General features: G+C 38.4%; 1 protein-coding gene across 1 annotated transcript in view; it reads left to right on the top strand.

The window, feature by feature from the left end:
- LOC131064496 (uncharacterized) overlaps positions 1-21933 on the top strand; it is a 172092-nt gene that overhangs the window by 124318 nt on the left and 25841 nt on the right. Inside the window, exons 4-5 of the mRNA XM_057998649.2 lie at positions 7553-7609; positions 7729-7799. Coding sequence (XP_057854632.2) covers positions 7553-7609; positions 7729-7799 — 128 coding nt within the window. The remainder of the gene's footprint in view (positions 1-7552; positions 7610-7728; positions 7800-21933) is intronic.

The following is a 21933-nucleotide window of genomic DNA, read 5'->3' on the forward strand; positions in this document are numbered from 1 at the left end:
GATAAGCTTAGTTGGTTGATGTGATTATGCTGAAATCACAAGGGGACTTACATTTGAATGCCTGAATGCTTGATTTGCTGGAACTTATGTCCTATCTCCTCAATTGGAAGATAAAAAAGAGCAAAAGAGGCAGGGTTTGAGAAAGTCTATTCTAGGCCTTAGAATGTAAGAAGATAGACGAATGACTAGGTGGAATCCTACCAAGCTAGGTCTCACCATCAACTTGAACAATTCGACACAAGCTCAGTGCAATCTTCTAAGGACGTTTCAAAGATGTTAGAACCAATACCGCCAAACATTGATCACCATTCAAGTTAATGCATAAACAATGAGTGTAGGACGATTCAAGATTAAGCTCTTGTTATTCCAGTTGACCACACAAGGCACACTCACAATCAGTAAGAGGCTAGTGGTATGGACTAAGCAGATTCCACATGAATACATTGAACAACTTCTTCCATTCAATCTAATCAACATAAAAATAAATTGAGAAGTAGAACCATGAGGTTTGTTGAAATAACAAATTTCACCATAACTTCAATGAAAAGAGTATCTCATTTACAAGTCATACCAACAATTCTTCCTTCTCTTAATCTACTCCTATTCTAATTGCTATTGTTCTATTCTTCTATTCTACTCACTATTAACTATTAACTATCAACTATTAGCTATTAGCTATTAGCTATCTACAAATGAAGAGCCTGAGCCTTATATAGTGCTCTCAATACAGTTCAACGACTCAGATCAATTTGGGATCAATGGCTGAGATTTTACAATGAAAACCCTAATTAGAGTTTGTTACAAACAAACTAAATTCGGCCAATGAGAAAATTACATTCCATGAGCATGGACCAATAATATCAAGGGTAGCGCCTCGGAGTTTGTGTCATCACTGGGTGAGTCTAGTACATTGAACTTGGCTGTGTTGATGTGGACTTCATTGATTGGAGGAATGGTGATTGGAACGCCATCTAGGATGCCACTTCACTCTTGCACTTTGTAGGCTTGAGTTGATTCATCATGAAGGAATATTTCTTGATACTCAACGTTATCTAGCTTCAGTGATGATGACGATGATCTTTTAACTTTGTTTAACTCTTCTGAAACTATCTGCTCTTGAATGTCTTAGAATGAACTTTTGATGTCATCTTTGCGTCTTTCCTTCGGAATTCCTTCTCTTGTGACTTCTTTCATGTTGTTGATGTTGTAGATCATGTCTTCGCACAAGTGAATGCTTCTTGTTTGATCCCCTTATTTCCTCCTTCATTTCCTGCAAAACAAACAAGCAAGTATCAAATACACTTCATATGTAAGCTTAATGAGAGCATATAAAGAGAATTCATCCTCATAAGGCAACACTTGAAGTTGCTTTTTGCTCGTGAAGAGTTCTCGAAGTCTACTCCCAAGCCTTTGCTCATGAAGTTTGCTTATCTCAAACATGAAGTTAAAATTCACTCATGTAGCTTGATTCATGAAGTTCGATATTCGCTCATGTGGGTTTGAACATGAAGATCACCCTAAGTGGCATGTACGTGAAGTTTGTTTCTCTCACTTTGCTAATTAAGTTCGCTCATCTTTCTCAACTCAAAAATGATTCCTTACAACCATCAAATCTCTTTCATTATAGTGGTCTTGTAATCAATCTTGCAAATTCACCTACACGAAGTAGAATTCAATCCATAACTTTTACACTTGAAATTCTCCTTTGAAGCTTAGAATATGAAGTTCGCTTCAATACTTCAACTCACGAAGTTGCCTTAAATGTGAATTTCGCCCCAAATTGTGAGGTTATGAAGTAGGAACTTTGTTCTTGTTGCTCAACTCATGAAGTTTTTTTTATTTTTTATTTTTTTAATAGGCATCAAGCATGAAATTAATTTTGTTCTCCTCACATCTTCATGAAATCATGAAATCTGCTCCAAACTATCCAAACCTGAAGTTTGCTCCATGATAGTCAAACCCGAAGTTAAACTTTGCTCCAATCCTCAACTCATGAAGTTCACTCGCATGAAATTTGTTGATTAAAAATGAATTTCATTATCTGCTGAAGCAATTCGCTGGCTGCTGGCAAAATTTGCTCAAGGAAGAAGAAGAAATCTGTTTAATTTGATGTTTAAAATGGTTGCTTCAGCTCTCCTTATATAAGCAATTCTAGGGAATAGGTGCATCTCCAACCCTAAGGCCGACCTGTTTTAATGAAATTTAAAAATTATTTGCCTTAGCCAAATTTCGATTTGTTTTATTGGTTTCATGTACTTTGTTTAGGCATGTTTGGGTATAGGAATCGTTCTTAATGTCACATCGCTCTCCTCTCTTGATACCCGAAGTTGATGTATCGCTTTCCTCCTTCAACTTATGAAGTTGACATATGCTAAACTCAAGGTGATAATCGCTTTAGTGAAGTTGGTGATTTCTGTAATATCCCCTGGTCTTATAGGTCTGAAAATTGCTTTATGAGACACAAGGAATATTGTCAAACACTTGCCGGACAGTCCTCCAACTTGCTGGTCTTATAAAATCAGACTGATATAACCTTATATAATGACTTCCTAAACTAGAAAAGTCAACTCTATCATGCATAATTCACCATCTAGGACATTCTAAGCCTTTAACCACACATATACATGAGTTTACAATGAGTACATATGCACTTACAGCCAAGTGTCAATTTGTCAAACATTTAACATGGAACCTCAGATAAACAAGTAATCAAGAACACTCTTATTCCTCCTTAAATTCAATTGCAATGATCATACAAATTAATTTTCACCCAATGACCATAAACTTGAAACTAATTTCTGAGGACAATGGCAGCCATTAAAGTCTGAGTACAAACCGAAAATACAATGAAATGAACCTGGTAAATCTGCAGAGGTGTAGGAAGCCAAACGGTGGTCTACAAGCTTTCCCAAGTGCCAAATAGATCTTCTTATGTGACTGTTGAATTGTTGTAAGTCTGAAGACACTAAGAAGTGTTGCCCAAAACTCCTCCTCCAAGTGCCCGGTTCTTCCACTAAAGGCTAGCGTTGAACTTCTAGGAAAGCTTGGTTCTAAATTGATGTAAAATGAAGCGTCATTTCAGATTCTGTCTTGCTGCTGTTGAAAATGACTCAGAAGTACCACTGTTGCTGTTGTTTAAAGCCTCCAAAAATCACTTAAAACTGATCGGAAATTCCTCTTCAAATAGCGCCTTCCACTTTAGTTGATTTCCAACCATCCACAAGCATCATAGGTGAAATCGAAGGGTTTAGGGAATGGTGGACCTGCTGCAACTCGGCCTCTCCAAACTATTAATTTATGCACTTAAATCACCAATAAATGCCCTTGATGAAATCACCCATGCTCTCCCTTCAATCTGCAATCAACAATTGGAAGAATCGATGCTCCAAATGAGAGATATGAGTGAAAATGTGGTTCCAAGAGGTCTGCAACCTCTTTTAACAGCAAGCTATAAGTCCTTCGATCTGCCTCCAATCTGTCTCCAAAATCTCCAAATGAAGTCAATAGGTATTGCCAAGGTTCTAGGATGAATTTTGCTGATGTAGAATACCTTGAATAAGGTGGTCTCTAAACCTGAAAGTCTGAAGCACCACCACCATCAAACTGACCTAAATCTTCAATAAACCCAATGTGAAGAGCTGGGTGCTCCTCACTCACAAGCAACCCCTCGGAAGGTCTTTCACTCCCTCAGTTATGCAATCTATGGGAGTTTTCATTCCCAAAGATTCTAAGTCTGCAGACACCCTTTAGGTTCTACAAAACCCTTTATTTCTTCAATCTCAAATCCAAGTCTGCCTTCCTTCAATCACCCTCTTCTATTTATCTTTTTTCACAGCCCGTCATGAGATACCTTCTAGAAGAGGGTAGGTACACTTTATTCATTTTAGTTAAGTAACTATTTAAATATTATTTTATTTTTATACTTTAGTCACTTTTAACTAAATTAATTAAATATAAAGTCACTTTTTGAATAATAAATTTATTTTAAGGGCTTTATAAGAAATTAATTTAATTAATTTCTCCTTATAACTCCTATTAGCCTAGCGGCTAAAATTGGGGACATTACAATTTCACTTTTTAAAGGGCAAGTTTATGAATGGAATAATCGTTACTCCAATATGAGGAATCGCTCTCCTCTCTCGTCTCACGAAGCAAACTCATCGCTCATATCCCTTAATTTGTGAAGTTAAGACACCGCTTACATCTTTCAATGCATGAAGTAAATTATATCGCTCATATCCTTTCACACATGAAGTTGATGAAATCGCCCTTATCCTTTGATACCCGAAGTTCGCTCTCCATCTCCTAAACATGAAGCAAATCATATCGCTCTCCAACCTCAATGCATGAAGTTAATACATCACTCTTCATCCTCCAAACACGAAGTGAGTGATATCGCTCCTCTACATTAAAAGATTAAGTTGAAAATCCCTTTTCTTGGAGAGATCATGAAGTTGGAAATCACTCCTCTTCTCTCGTGGATGAAGTAAGATCATATCGCTCTTCTTCTCTAAAACATGAAGCAAGTGCATCACTCACTTCCCTTGGAACATGAAGTAAAGAATTACATTTGAAACTTGCTGCTGCTGAAGTTATCAACTTCGCTCATAAACACCAATTCATGAAGTTGGAAGTTCGCTCCAAAACCTCAATTCATGAAGTAGTTCATATCGCTCTTCTCCCTTTGATCATGAAGTAGATCACATCACTCTTCTTCTCTCAAACATGAAGTAAGTATTTCGCTCACCTCTTCTAATGCATGAAGTTAGCATTTTGCTCCTCTTCTTAAACACATTAAGTTGGTTATCACTCACCTTCTCTTGTGCACAAAGTAAGTTCATCACTCATCTTCCTTTGAACATGAAGTTGATCCATTGCTCTTCTCTTCCCGAACATGAAGTTGGTTATCGCTCACCTTCTCTTGTGCACGAAGTAAGTTCATCGCTCATCTTCCTTTGAACATGGAGTTGATCCTTCACTCCACCTTGAGGAGATCCACCTGGCTTGATGACCGTTGAAAAACTCAATCCCTTCAATGCAAAGGCTAAGACACTAAAACGACCAACAACAAAACTAAAAGAGCTAACCCTAGAAAGCAAAAAGTGGGGGTCCCCATTTGCAATGGGGTGATGTGTGAATATCTCACAACAGGTAGGAGTTTACCAAGTGTCTGACATTTTTGCTTAATCATGAGGCGGACCTTGAAGACTATCAAACATCTTCTAGTAGGCGAAAGTTTTAATGTGTCATCTCCCACTGTTACCTTCATGCTTGATCAACAGTTCATTTGGAACGAAACCGTAAATAGGATTCCACTTTGTTTTTTGCACTTGGAGACATAATTTTTCAAATTTGAGAACATGGGTAGTAATAATTTGGCAATAAGATCAAATCCCTAATCTCAGAAAAAAGAAAAATTTTCAAACCCTTGCTTTTTATTCTTAGAAGTAATTTTTTTCGAATTTGAAGACATGGGCATGATTGATATCACCTAAAGAACAAAACCCTAATCTTAGAAAAAAAAACAAAAAATTTGAAGCCCTGCTTTTTATACCTAGAGACAAGATTTTCAAATTCCAACAAAATGGGTAGTAATGAAATAACTCGAAAAACAAAACCCATATGCCACTTTCAAAAAAGCAAAAAAAGCAAGAAAAGCAGAAATTTCTAAAAATAGCAGGTTGTTAGAAATGATCCAAAGCAGTTGCGATCATCGTCCTTCGGACCTTCTAAGCACTTTGACAACATTCATACATGATTCTGAGCATGATTTCACTACTTGGCTCGGGACGAACTCAAAACTCTAACTCCTCATTTGCAAAAAGATTGGTGATTAGCAGTTGCGACGCCAAAGCAAAACCCTAAAAAGAAAAAAACAGGGGGTCTGCATTTGCAATGGGGCTATGTGTGAAAAAGGTCACAACAAGTTCCTGGCTGGATCAGAATGAAAGGTAGTACGAGCCATTTTGGACCTTAGAGAAAGTAGGATTGGAGGCATAAGGAAGAGAAAAGAATGCCACTGCAAGTGTGCAAACTAACCCTTTAAGCATTCTTTCAAGTGGCCATTGTTTTCGCTTCGGGCAATACTAATAACTCATTTTAGCAGGTTGCATACTGAGCTATTGGGGCCAATGCAACAATGTTTTGGACTACTGCGAGTGGAGTAGAAGATCCTTTGTATGGAGATTTTATTCCTTCATTTTTTCCACTATTGTAAATAGATATGATAGATTTGTTCATCTTCAAAGCGATAGAGATGTGATGGAACTCAATAATGTGAGAAGGAGCTTCTCTAAAGCTCATGTGGTAATGTATACATAATGCATGTGATATTATGGATAAGTGGCAAGACGAGCATTCCTCACTCTTCTCGGAGTTTTCTACCCATTTGAGGTTTTCTTTCGAGTATAACCATGTTCTTACTTGTATTTGTGTGATTGATTGCAGAGTGATTGTTTAATTCCTATCTATTGGCTTCCTTAATTTGTGCATGGTTTGGTGCATATTGAGGTAGTTTGAGGCCTTCACTTTAAGTCCATTTGCTCAGGTACTAGAGTCAGCAGTCAGCATAGCTGATTCAACTTTTGGGTCATTCCATAACTCTCAAAGAGTATATATATACACAAACTTTGCAACTGTACCTAACATAGAGTTAAAACAGTGTAAGCCTTCAAAGAAATGGAATTCAAAATGCATCAGCTTCCTTGAATCTTGTGAAGACCGCTATTTTGTCTCTGTAAAACTCATCACAGTGATTTGTTTGTGTGAAGAACTTTAATGCTGTATAAATCTGCATGACGAGTTTGGCTGCAGCTGAAGCGGATAGGTGTATTAATTCCACAATTGCCTCTTGGCTCCTGGTGTCAGAGTCATAATTGAACCACTTTGTGCCCCTGTCATGATTCTATGTTGTTTGCAAATTCTGATTCTCTGCTTACTTGTCTTACAAGGAATACTGGAAGGGTTTCAATCTGCATATGTAGTTGCTTTGACTACGGAATTGAGATAGTGAGTGGTTTACTTAGTTGAACTTCTTTTACAATTCAATTTGGATAGTTTAAAGAGATGTAAGCACTTAGATTCAAGGTCATAGTGTTAAGATAAGCAATCGAGTATAAATTGCTTCAAATCACTTGTGGTTTTGAAAAGAAGTTATATGTATCAAGCTCATATAATAAAATATAAGGTTTTAGTCAAGGATTACTCTAGAAAACTTATACTATAATCCCCCAAAAGGAGAGTACAAAAGCTAAATATAAGCTATTATCACAATAGCTTTGAACAACTACATCATGATTCTCCATATTGACAATATTTTGTTTTTGTGTATGATGCATATTCTGAGACATTGAGGAAGGATTTATGAGAGGGTAGAGTTTATACTTTTGGTGTTCTCAACAATTCTTTCTTTGTGCATGCCCTAATGTTGCTATCTTGGCTACATGCATCTTTTATGCTTTTTATAATACTGCTCCTATGTATTGTTGTTTACGGTATCAAAGTATACTTTTTTCCTTCTATTGATATGTTGGAATGTTGTTTGCATGTACAGGAGATCTCACCGAATGGGAGATTTATTGCTTCTGCAGATAGGGATTTCAAGATACGAGTATGAAAACCTTGTTTTTGTCTCTATGAAGATGTTTGTGATTTTGGGTTTGTATTGTTTGGAAGGATTAATGATTAAACATTCAGAAATCTCTAAATGTGATGTATTGCTTCTGGCAGGTCAGCGTGCTTCCTAAAAGTCCTCTTCAAGGGGCTCATGAAATTCAAAGCTTTTGTTTAGGGCACACAAAGTGCGTTTTCAAACTTCTAATTTATTTTTTCTCAGTTTTCACATTATGTCAACAAGTTTCTGCTTGCTTGTCATTGGCAGTTATTGCGATTAAATATTTGAGTCTTTGACTATCCATTAGAGAATGGAACCATTTCTGCTTGAAACCTTTTTGCCATTTTTTGGGAGTTAACTGTTAAGTTTACACCTTATATATATAGGCTATCTTCTCCAACATAAGATACCGTGGTTATGGTGACCTTTGGTATTAATTATTTTGGCTGTAGTAATGTTAGTTTACTGCCTGCTGGAGGTCAAACAATGATGCTCTGTGTTGTGGGGCTTTATGGATTTTATGATTTTTTTGTATTTTCTGACTAAATGAACCCAATAATATGCAAACAAATGTCAACTGAGACTAACAATAATGCTGGTTATGAACAGTACAAATTGAGATTTCATGAACAGCCAGATACATATAGAATTCACCACTTTGATCACATCATTCTCTAGAGAAATCCAGTCAGAACTTATTGTCCAGACCCCAAAATAACTTGAATTTCAGAATTGCAAATCACAGTCCTCACATACAACTGGTATTTTGCCGACCCCTAAGAGGATAAGACGCTTATGTATGCATTGATGAAGCAATTTATGTTTGAACTTTGGCTTGGATTGCTGATATAAGGTCTGATATACTTGGCACAGTGTTATAGGGCTGTCCACTTGTTACTGACCCCCACAAATGGTGCACTGTTATGCTGTGACGATGGACAGCTTGATTTGATACTCAGAATGTGTAGTAATCAGCAAGGAACAATGCGATTGGAAAGTAATTAATACCAGCTGTTGGCACCCTCCAGTTAGTATATTTTCTGCCCTTAATCCTGCAATAGAATGGCAGATAGCAGTGGCCTGGCTTGCACCAGAATTGCAGTCAGATGATAATGGTTCTGTCTTGAATTAACAGCAATCAACCCCTGCACCTTGGCATCAATATCCAGCTGTGAGAATGATGGGTAAGCATGACAGGTAGTGCTTACTAGGAGGAAGTATATATTGAAATCATAGCTCCGAGTGGTATGAAATCTGCCCTGGAAGTACAGAGATCAGCTAGGTGAATATGGCTCTCAAACGGTGATGCAACCAAGCTTTACAATCCTTCAAGGACGCTCCAAAGTGATGGTGCAAATTCAGGTCTAAAATCCCAATTTGGTTTGCATGCAAGCAAGAATTTATTTGACCTGCCCCCTGACAATGAGGACACATTTTCCAATTTAGTCTACCATGCAATCCCTAAAATAGAATTTGTGATGCAAGAAGCAAGGGTTTCATCCTAACCTCTTGGAATGGAGAGCCAAGAGGGTTTTCTGTAGAACACAGGAGTACTACTGAGAGGGGCGGGGGGGGGGGGGGGGGTGAATCAGTAGTACAAATTTTTTTGACTTATCTTTGCAAGTTTAAACTTTTACTGATTTACTGAACTTAAATCTGAACACTGAAAAATATAAAAATGCAACAGTTGAAACTGAGAAAGATGCAACATAAAAAACACAACACAGAAATTTTACATGGAAATCCAATGTGGGAAAACCACGGTGAGAAATGCCACTAGGATCTACTGTCCTAATGTGGCCTCACAATTGAACTGATTACAATTCTTTGGGCACCAACCCAATAAAATCACCAAACTCTTATGAGCACAAACTCATTCTCTGTTACAATTCACTGATCTGAGCACCAACTCAGATAAATTCAGAATATTCTCAAATTGAAACAATAACCAATATCCTTTTCTTGAAATCAACTTTAACTGAAAGTTATTATGATAATCTGAAAATCAATTCTCACAGAATCACACCATTACAGCATGCATAAGATGTATATTTAGTTACAGAATATGCTGATGAATTACACAGTCAGATGTCTCTGTATCTCTGAAATAAATCTGCACAATAGGACGTACTGAGACTGAATCAAATCTGCACTGATATATATTCTGAACAAGATTAAGTCAAACTGATATAATGAATGCTCTCAACAAAGTTTTCAAACAACCAGTACTCTTTTCAACACAAATTCTCACCATATAATAAATGTTGAATTATATCAAAAGGTGCTGGTAGAGTCAGATGTTTTAAAATAAAAACATACACCATACGATCTGCTATAGAAGACTGCTTGTCATGCAACATTGACTCTGATTGTGTCTTCAAATTCTTCGATTATCATTACTGCAGGCTTCTATATATATATATCGTAATTTCTTAAAACAACCAGTTTGAATTGGACTATATCAACCCTCTCTCTAACACTTTGGCAAATAGAAGTCTATTTATCATCTTCGAATTAGTTGAGATACATAAGAAAGTTACAACCATTTTTAAACCGAAACAAAACTTCCTTATTAGCGAACTGGGAAGTTATACTTAATATGTGTTAGGTGTAACTCCAGAAACAAGTGTAAGTCGATATTTGAACCAAACGACTTCAGCAGTTTGAATAACCAAACTTAACACATGTTCACAAGAGGGGCAAGAAGATGTAACCAATCTGAAACCAACGCCTCTTTTACCATAAAAAACTAATCCTTTCCAGTTCGAACTACTTCCAATTACAGCAACCAATTCTGAAGCTTTCTGAGTGCAATCGAACCAATTCTGAAAATACTATTCAGATTAATTAAGTTTATGAAGAACTGTCGCTGTGCATACGTTTTGTAAAACCAATCATTATCGCTATAGTTAGAATCGATTGCAATTCTGATAAAGCTGTTCTCCAACCCAGTTATGAGCAGAGACAAACATATTCAGGAAGTAAGAAGATTAGAGATAAAATCGTCATTATTTCTATTGAAAACTGTGTATACTTAGCATCCAATCTGTGTATACTTCTGTGTATGCTTATCACCAAATCTGTTGATACTTCTGTGCAGGCTTCTTTGTGACAGTGAGAACTACTGAAGACATCAATGACAAATCTGACACTAACATTTTCGTCCTCCTAGTCCTTATAATCCAGCCAAGGGTTTTACTTTTTGTACTTCGATGGTAAAATGAACATAAACTCCAAAATGGAAGAAATCAGATCAATTCATGATGATTAAATGAAGCTAGGCACCTCCTTGATTTTTTTCAATTTGGGTCTTAAATTTTCCTGCAATTATTTTAAAGTACTTTTAATTTTTATTTTGAAGTATTTAAAAATACTTATATATTAATATTAGCATTTAAATACAGCATCGATTTTGATTATAATAATATTATTAAGTTGCCCGTAAAATTGAAAACTACCAGGCCCTAAATAATATTATTAATAATTTTAATATGAGAAAATGGACATTATCCTTTAAGGTGGAAGGTGAAGGGAGGCCTCCGGCGATTATCGTAAGTAATCATAGCTTATTTTTTGATTATAATAATGTTATTAAGTTGCCCATAGAATTAAAAATTACCAGGCCTAACTTAAATAATATTATTAATTATTTTAATTTGAGAAAATGGACATTACATCCTCTAGGGTGGAAGGTGAAGGCCGGCCTCCAGTGATTATATATAACAGAGGGATCTGATCAAGTTAGAGCTGAAATTAGACCTAAGGCTTTTCTGAATGCTTTGGTAGCCACATTGGGGTCAAATAGGGGTGTCCTCTTTCACCTACATTATTTGGTTTATATATTGATAAGCTGGAAGAATGTTAAACAACACTATTGGAGAGGGTATTCAGTTAGCAGACTACATTCTGAAACTACTTTTGTATGTGAATGATCTTATTCTAATTTTAAAATCTGCCCACGGTTTGAGAGAACATTTGAAGGTTTTAGAGCTCTTTTCCAAGCGGTTGGGATCCAAGTAAACACCAGCAAAACCAAAGTCATGATCTTTTCTCTTAAGCGGAAAAAAGCAGCAGGTTAACTTTATCTTTGAGGGAAACTCTTTGGAGATAGTGGAAGAGTACAAGTACTAAGTATTTGGGAATTGATTTTCACAACAAGCTCAGTTGGAAGACATATAGGACTAAAGGGATTTGGGGGGGATGAAGAGCTTCTTACCTTCTTCAAAATAGGTGCAGGAAAGTGGAATTATTGGACTGGAAGACCAAGAAAACTCTTTTTGGTTTGTTGGCTGATTCTAGTTGTGAAGTTTGGGGGAGTAGCATGTCAAACAAGTGGAGACAATTACAAAGAATTCAAAAACACTTAATCACTAGTAGCCTCAAAGTTTAAGTTACCGGTTCGGGTTCAGATTCAGGTTCGGATTTGGGTATGGATTTGTGGATTCGGCAATTTTTTTTTCTTTCTTGGGTACGGGTACGGGTACGGGTACGTCCATACATATATATATATTTTTTAATTATATATATATATGTTCAAACATCAAAATTATGTATGTTCACAATTCAAACATACAAATATGAAACATACAATGTAACTTTCCCATACAATGATACATAAATGATAACAGATAAATCATAAATCATAAATCCATAATTGCCAATGCCAATAAATATTCTGATATTCATATATTGTAAATGTAATATCATATTCATAATTTGCAAAAAAGATAATATTCAAGTTTAAAGTTTCAACTGATTCAAGTTAAAAAACCATGTTACATGTTAAAAAACCATTTAAAAAACTATTTTTTATTTGCTTTTTTTTTGTTTTATGACCCTTGGGCCTCGTTTTTGGGAACCCACGGGCTTGGGTTCACCCAGGTCCGCCTGGGCAGGACCCGGGTGGAACCCAGGTCGAACTAGGCTCGGACCAGGACCGGGCAAGAACCAGGACCCAAACCTTGCCATTTTCCCCAAGAACCGGTATCTAAGCTCAAAGTCAAATCAACAGTCTCCTATGAGATCCTTTTAGCTGAGGCTATGTTCTCGATGGAGGCTTCGACGATAATTTGTTTTTTAAGCTACTTAAGAAAGGTTGAAAACATGGATGTACACCTCTAGCCCAAAATCGTTGATGTGGAGGAGTTTAAACTAGGGTTATAGGACTCGTAGAGTTTGGCCTAGACTCGGCGAGTCCCAAGGCGAGTCGCCTTTGTTGAGGCCAGAGTACCCTAGACTTGGACTCGACCAAGTCTAGCTGTGTCTGCATAGAATCGCCAAGTTTGTCAAGCTCGGCAGACTCATTGAGTCTCGAGCCCAAGACTTCGCCGCTCAACAAGGTTAAAAAAAGCCCAAAAAAATGAAAAAGTGTTTGTTTTAAGTGAAACAAAAGGTGAATATATTTTGACTCTTACCCTAAAAACTTATTTTTCTTGTTTGCAAACACAAGGAGAGAAAAAGAGGGTTTTGAGCAAAAAAATAGAGGCACTGAAGAGCAGACCAGCAGATAGATTGAAGAGGAGATTGCAATTGTTGATTGTACATGCAAGATAGTAGCTTGCATTCAAGCATTTAAAGGAGTTGAAGAAGGATTGGGAAGAGCTTTCTAGCAAATTTATAATGTAAACTTTTTTATCTATGATTCTATTACCATTATTGTAAATTCAAAGTTATAGAATAGAAATGATTTATATTTTTTTTTCGTTTCAAATGCATGGTGGGAGATGTTTGGCAATAAGGTGCCAAATCTATAGAAGATTGCAGTTTGTATCTTGAGCTAGCCATGTGGTGCTTCAAGATGTGAGCACAATCGGAGCATATTCAAGCATATTTACTCCAAAAAGCGCAATAGGTTGGTGGTGCAAAGGTTGAATGATCTTGGGCACAACCTTCACCTCAATCATAGACAGATCTTGGGCACTGACACATTTCCTATCACTTTAGAGGAGGATGATCCACAGGCAGAGTGGAACACTGAGGTTGATGATCCTATCTTCAACGATGAAGACTTGGAATGGGCTGATTAGGTGGATCGAGAGGCAGAGGTAGTAGCGATGGTAGAGGAGGAGGCTAGAGCACGAGGAGACCCATTGGAGGACTCTGAGTCCGAGGATGATGTGGATGAGGATGTTGATGTCACTAAGGCTAAGCTTGAGCCTGAGCCTAAGACACAGGCAAATATCATGGCTATAGAACGTTCCAGGACCTATATTAGGCACACACGTAGGATAGTTGTAGGGTCTAGTGATCACTAATATTGGCTCCTTTGAGCCTTAGACTTCTAAGCTCTAGCTTTTACGTTGATATATGGTTTAAACTTTTGATGCCATGGATTTCATATTCCATGAATTTTGTAGACATTTGACACTTTATATTTATAATGTGTTATTTAGTTTAGCTTATTTCCTTCAGCTCAAGCCTAAAATTTGTGTTTATACTTATGCGATGAATGTAAACTTGTGTATGTGTTCAAAGTAGTTTCTATTTGATGAGATTATTGTGTCTTTGAGGTTTATTTATTAAAAAATGTGTGAAAGAAGTTTAAAATCATTAAAAATCTTTGAATTTCTTGGGTTTTTCAATTTGCCGATTCTTGGCCGTGTCTTTGTGGAGTCCAAGCACCGAGTCCAAGTCCAAGTCCAAAATCACCTTGCCAAGTCCGAATCTTGTAACTATGGTTTAAACATAGGAAGAAGACTTGAAGGAAGCAAAATGACAAGTGGATGGACAAATGAGGCATTAATTGGCAAGATTTTCCTAACTCTAACAAGGAGATAAAAAGTTGGATGCTGGAAAAATATAGGACTGCCATGTGGACAAACAGATTGGCCAGGAAAAAAAACACACTATGTCAAAGAATTTAAACCCCACATAAATGCATGTTGAAAAGGCTTATTTGAGGCCTGAAATCAAGGGAAAGACTGAAATCTTTAAAGCATAGCTGAGGACTGGGTCTCAGCATCTTAGATGTGAAACAAGTAGATGGATGACCCCAAAGAAAGAATGGGAAGCAAGAACTTGCATGATTTGTAGTGTGCAGCTGAAATTGAATTGCACTTCATCATAGAGTGTGCAGCTTATGAAGATATCCATAATCAGTTTGAAAACAATTTGAAGGTGGACAGTCTAAACGAGCTGTTTAAGGAGATAAGGCTTTACAAAACTGCAAATTTCTTGGTCAAGATTTATAACAAAAGAGTTGACAGAGAGAGAAATCTGAAATTGCGATTGTTTCTCGAGCTCTCGGTCCCTTAGACCACTTAGTCTTGTGAATGTTATTAAAATTCCTTAATTCATTCATTCATATAGATGCCAAGAGACCAAAAAGGCAAACTAGCCTCACAATACTAACATTGTTGATGACAGTGGGACCCAAAAGGGTACCAAATATGGAAATTTCTCACAACTTTAGGCTGTCAAGCTGTCAGCTCCAGACCAGAGCCTATTAAGAAAGAAAATAAGTCAAAAGAAAGCAAGTGATTCTGTGGTGTGGAGCTTAGAAAAATGGATAGAGTTCGTCCAGTTTGCTTGAAATATCCCAGACCAATTTTTTCAATTTTTCAATTACAAAAAGTAATGCAACACACATCCGTTAGGGTTAGCACTTAAACCAAAACGATGCGGAATACAACTCTAACCAAGAATGTACACCAGGATCCTAGGTTGGGCAAGACGTGAGCATATGGTCAGAGGGTCTTAAAGCATTCTGAAAGTGACTCTAACCAAGAATGTGCCCAAAATGGACTAACATATGGTCAAAGGATCTTAGTGCATGCTTGAAAGCAACTCTAACCAAGAATGTGCCCAAGATGGACTAACATATGGTTAGAGGATCTTTACAATTACAACTGCTGAAAGGAAAACTTGACACCAAGCATGTGCTTTCAAACCCAGGGTGGGAATGGAGCTACCATATGGCGGAGATGCTAAGAACTTAGAAATGGAATTAAATGTAAATAACAAGCGTGAAATGAAAATGAGAAGAAATGCTGCCAGTACTACTGTTCAGCTTACAATTTGATAGTGAATGCTTGCCAAGATCATAAGATTAAGACTATACAATGCTGCAACAATATAGAAGACTCTCCCGGGCTTAACAAAGATGATAAGTCCAAGAAATTCTTCTCAAGGATCAATCTTAATATTCTGATTTATGACAGACCTGCACTTGAAATGCTTAATCAGCAACACCATGGAATCACTAAAATGCTCATTACTCTCTCAATACTAGTCTGAATGACCCAAAACCAAAAGCAATGGCTTCCTATGAAGGAGGCAACCAAACCAATACCAAGAAATCAGACATTAACCCAACAAATTATTTAACACGAACCCCAAGGCAATTCCCAGCAGTGACGCCATGGAAGAATGGCGATTCTTCTCTATAAAATAAAAGACTTCATATTAGAATCTGCAAATTTGCACAAAGGAGCGCCCAGCCAAAACAAGAGGAAATATGCAATACCCAGAATGAATATGTTTTTATTTTGAAATATATGAGTGAAACTACAAATCTGCCCTGCTAACCACGACTCCCGAAAATGAAATGAAATGCAAATAACTGAACTTCGAGCACAACTCAAGCTACAATGCAATCCTCACTACAAACTCTCACAACTACACTAAATCACCACTAGTTGCTATCTTTCAAGCAAGAAGCAATGCCAAGGCTAGGAGGCATTCATTCCTCGAAGCAACCCCAATACCATTTCGGCAGAGTAACATTATAATAGACATAAGATGCCCAAATGAAGGGAAGAGGCCTCCATTTATAAGCTTAACAAGGAATCTCAAGAGGCTTCTAGAAAGTGCGCCCTAATTTCACATTTGAATTTTCCTCCAAGAGATGGCGCCACTTGCAAAAGCTTTAATTAACCTTTATTTTAATTCACTTCTCTTCATAAAGTTGGCACCCCTTTTCATAAGCAAGATTTTAGACCTTAGGAAATATTAAATCCCTTCCATGATGCGTCCACCCTTGAAGACCACCTTTTAAAACAACTTGAAGTGATGAAGCTAGGCCAATGGGTCAACTTTAAAATATAACATTAAAACATAACATTATTTAAATGAAATGAACCTATCTCTCCAAAAACATCCCAAGGCCAAAAGTGACGAAGCCAACTGAACCAACTGAAGAAGAGAACCAACTGTGCCGAAATAATCAGGACCACTGCGAGAAATAGAATTTACTAAAAATAGTAAATTCCAAAAAGTGCTCGAAACGCAAAGTCGGACATACCACTGCGAAGCCCTCTGAAAACCCAGAAAGAATCTGCGATCCAAACTCTAATTCACAAGCAACAACAACCTCCAAAACTAGAAACCCTAATTTCACCCATTGAGTAGCCTACGGGTCTCCGAAATAGGCCATCGGTCAACTGAAACATCATGCCTGAGAAGGGGATGTTACAGTCTGCCCTCCCCAAGATTGCTTGTCCTCAAGCAATTGCAAGTTTGGATGCTGCAAAATCTCCTCATTCTCCCAAGTTGCATCCTCCAAGGGCAAATTCTTCCACCTCACCAAGTATTCATTGATTGTTCTTCTTCTCAAAGAACGCTCTCTGGAATCAATAATCTCTTCCGGAATCAAAATCAACTGCCCTTCTTCGTCCAAAGGTGGTAATTGAGTAGAAGCAATAACATTATGTCCAAGTGCCTTCTTGAGGCGAGACACGTGGAAGACATTGTGCACTTTACTACTCGAAGGTAGATCCAACTCATAAGCTACTGCTCCAACCTTTCTGATGACTTGGAATGGCCCATAGAAACGAGGCTTGAGCTTCTTAGCTCCACTCTTCTTGAGAGTAGACTGTCTGTATGGCTGTAGTCAAAGATAAACCATATCTCCAACCTCAAAAGAGCGCTCAACGCGTCGTTGATCAGCGTACATCTTCTGCTGATTTTGAGCAATCTGCAAGTTGTTCTTCAAGGATTTCAAGATGTCTTGACTTTGCTGCAACAAATCCTTGGCTTGAGGGGCTTTGCTATCACCAAACACCAAATCAGCAAAGCTAGGAGCCTCATAACCATAGAGAGCCATGAAGGGAGACATTTTTATTGACATGTGAAAGGAAGCATTGTAACAATACTCGCCTATGTGGAGCCATTTCACCTAGGCTCTTTGCTGCTCCGAAACATAGTTTCTCAAATAGCCTTCCAACCACTTGCTCACTATTTCTGTTTGTCCATCGGTTTGGGGGTGATAACTAGTGCTTGGAGTAAGCACCGTACCACTCATCCTGAAGACTTCTTGCCAAAAGGTGCTTAGGAACTTGCTGTCCCTATCACTCACAATGTTTTTCGGCAACCCATGCAATCTAAACACCTCATGAAAAAACAAATCTGCAACTTGAGCTGCTGAAAAAGAGCTCGTGATGGCAAAGAAGTGAGCAAAGTTTGTCAATTTGTCCACTACAACATAGATACAATCTTTGCCTTGGGCCTTTGGCAACCCAGTGATGAAGTCCATTGATATGCTTTCCCATTTTTGGTTGGGAATGGGAAGAGGTTGCAGCAAACCAGCAGGTAGAGTGTGCTCATTCTTGTTCATCTGACAAGTAGGACATTCTGGATGTAGTGTTGAACTTCCCCTTTCAGCCCTTTCCAAGCAAATCTTTCTTGAATCTGCCTATATGTTTTGAAGTAACTCTGATGACCAGCAAGTGGAATGTCATGGAATGTCATCAAAATCTTCTTTCTGAGCTTAGAATCAGCCACCACAAAGATTCTACCCTTGTAGTGTATCAGCCCGTCAACCACCTTGTACCTTTCGTCATGAAAAGTACCTTCAATGATGTTGATTGCCAACTGATTTTTGGCATAATCAACGAGCAACATGTCCTTCCAATCAGCAGTAAGCTCACATAATGAACTCAGATGAGGTCTCCTAGATAGAGCATCAGCCACAATATTGTTTTTCCCTTTGACATACTCAATGTCAAAATCGTAAGCTTGAAGCTTACTCACCCACTTTTGTTGTCTCTCGTTCAAATCCTTCTGATGCATGAAGTGCTTGAGACTATTGTGATCAGTCTTGACCACAAATTTGCTCCCCACCAAATACTGTCTGAACTTAGCTAATGCATGCATGATTGCAAGCATTTCCTTGTCATAGATGGAGTAGGTCCTTTCAACACCTCTTAATTTTCTGCTCTCAAACACAATGGGATGCTTGTCTTGCATCAAAACAGCCCCAACACCTTCTCCAGATGCATCACACTGTAGCTCGAAGGGCTTGGAGAAATCTGGAATTGCCAAAACCGGACAAGATCTCATGATCTTCTTAAACTTATCAAAAGTAGTTTGAGCCTTTTCTGTCCAACAAAAAGCTCCCTTTTTCGTGAGGTCAGTAAGAGGAGCAATGTTCTGTGAATAGCCCTTCACAAATCTTCTGTAAAAACCACAAAGACCCAAGAACCCTTTCAAATGAGTCAAGTTCTCTGGGGGTGGCCAATCAACTATTGCCTTGATCTTTTCAGGATCAACCTTCACTCCTTCAGCACTCATTATGTGACCAAGGTAAAGTAGCTCCTTCATTCCAAATTCACATTTGGATTCTTTGGCAAACAGACTTTCTGATTCAAGGATGCTAAGCACTTCCTCTACGTGCTTGAGGTGTTCTTCCCATGTCCTGCTGTAGATCAGAATGTCATCAAAAAAGATTAACACGAAGTTCCTCAACTGCTTCTGAAAGACTCTGTTCATACAAGACTGGAAGGTAGCAGGAGCATTAGTCAACCCAAATGGCATGACTAAAAACTCGAAGTGACCATAGTGACATCTAAATGCTGTCTTCTCAACATCAGACCCTCTCATCCGAATTTGGTAGTAGCCTGACCTCAGATCAATCTTTGAGAAGAACTTGGCTCCATGTAGCTCATCTATCCTTGGAATGGGGTATTGATTTTTGATGGTGCTTTGATTCAAAGCATGATAATCCACACACATGCGAATGGTACCATCCTTCTTCTTCACAAGAACAACTGCTGAAGCGAAAGGACTCTTACTTGGACGAATGAAGCCCATCTCCAAGAGTTCTTTAATGTTTTTCTCAATCTCATCCTTTTGCTTCTTAGGGTACCGATATGGAGTTGTGATAACTGGTTTAGCCCCTTCCTTGAGCTCTATGACATGCTCGAAGCCTCGTTCGGGAGGTGGCCCAGGAGGTAAATCAGCAAACATTTTACTCTTCCTGGTGAGTAAGGACTGGATATCAGGAGGGTAGTCCCTCTTTGTTTCAACAGGACTAGCTGGGAGAATCATACATTCCGCAGCCCACTCAACTTGATCATGCGGAATCAACTTTGCCATTCGCTTGAATGACACGATCCGAGGTCCACCGTTAGACATTCCTCTTAACACCATCTTCTTCCCATCGGATTGAAACTTGAGCTCCATGGTTTACAGATTTAGGGAGATCTCTCCAAGTGAACGCAGCCATTGAATGCCTAGGATGACATCCGTATCTCCAATGCTGACTACATAGAAGTCATCCTTGACTTCGTAGTTGCCCAATTGCATAGACATATTTGGGATCTTCTTGGTGCAAGAAATGTGAAACCCATCAGCAACCATAACCTTGAAGCCTTCAAAATCTTCTGTTTGCAGCCCCATCTTTGCCACCACCACTTCATCAATGAAGTTACGCGTTGCTCCAGTATCAATCAAAGCAACTATTCGCTGCCCCTTAATCATCCCTCGAACCTTGAAGGATTCATTTTTTTGAAAGCTCGAAAGTTGAGCCAAGGTACCCCCATTTCCTTTTTTGCCTTCAGATTCTTCGAGAACTCTTTCCACTTCGCTGTCATCACAATCTGATTGCTGGTTTGAAGAATCAAAATCGCTTTCTCTAGCTGAATAGTATTCAATTTGATGAATTTTGACTCCCTTTGGGCAAATATGATCTTGGGACCATTTTTCTCTACACCGGAAACATAATCCCTTTCTTCGGAGTTCGTTAAGTTTCTCTAGATCCAGCCTTGTGACATGAGTGTTATGCTGTTTGAACTCCTTATGGTGAGGTCCCTTTCCTTTATCCTTTTTGTGAAATAATGACTTGGATTGAATTTTTGCCTTAGGAGCAGCCCACTCCATATTTCTTGCTTTTTTCATTGCCTCTTGTAAGGAGGGTGGATCGAAAGCTTTAAGCCAACCCTTGAGTGGTTCCATAAGCCCTTCACTGAATAGGATCACCAACCGCCTCTCGGTGATTCCTGTGACCATTACTGAAAGCCTCTGAAATTCAGCTATGTAAGCATCGATTGTGCCATGTTGTCTAAGTTGTGCCAATTCTTTGAAATGCACTTCTGGATCCTTTTTCTCGAATCTCTCTGTGAGCCTATTGGTGAACTCATCATAGGTAGTGATTGACCGATGCCCCAAGGTGACTAGACCATGGTACCACCATTCGTGTGCTACCCCATCTAAATGAAGCGTAGCAAACATGATTGCCTCCTCTTCTGTCATGGGTCTAAGAGCTAGATAGTTGTCTAACTTCTGTATCCAAGCTCTAGCTGAACTACTGTCACTCCCGTCAAAATGTGGAAGCATAACCTTGTTGATTGCTTGATGCAAATCCCTCTGTACTGTTGCTTCCCTATGTTCACGATGTCTCCCATGTCCTTTATTCTTCCTTTTATGGTCCACGAAATCATTGTAAGACATGTCTTAACTTGATTTCATCAGGAAGAGACTCATACTCAGCACGATCAAGTCTCAACTGTTCCAAAAATGATGCATTCTCTCCCGGATTAGGTTGAGGGTTCACTGATGCCAAGAAGGTGGGTTTAAAAGGCTTGGAATAAATTTTTGTTCTATTTGAGGTATGCGGAGCAGCATGTTCACTATGCTGGTTGGAGCCGCTGTGTTCTCCGGTGTGCCCTTGATTGTTCTGTGAATTAGAACTCTGACCCATTTTCCCCATCATGAGAGATACCATATCCAATAAGGCATCCATCTTCCTCTCGAACCTCCTTCCCGGACTTGGTGTTCTTTCCCTTCCTTTTCAACTTTCATCCCGACTGCTTGTAAACCTCTCAGTACCACCCACTGGCCTCTCACTGTCCCCCATTTCTGTTTCCGGAGAAGACTCCCAATGAGCCCTCAAAACCTCTGATGCTGTCTGACCTTTAGGAACCTGATACCACTGAAACTGAAACTGACTTGCAGCCCTCTTATCTTCCCTTGCTAAATATCTTCTTTCTCTGTCACTCATAGAAGGTTTGTTTCACAGGATGGCAGGATGTGAAGCTCTGATACCACTGAAATATCACAGACCAATTTTTTCAATTTTTCAATTACAAAAAGTAATGCAACACACA

The sequence above is a fragment of the Cryptomeria japonica genome, chromosome 7 (genome assembly GCF_030272615.1).
Source record: "Cryptomeria japonica chromosome 7, Sugi_1.0, whole genome shotgun sequence".
Taxonomy (NCBI): Eukaryota; Viridiplantae; Streptophyta; class Pinopsida; order Cupressales; family Cupressaceae; genus Cryptomeria; species Cryptomeria japonica.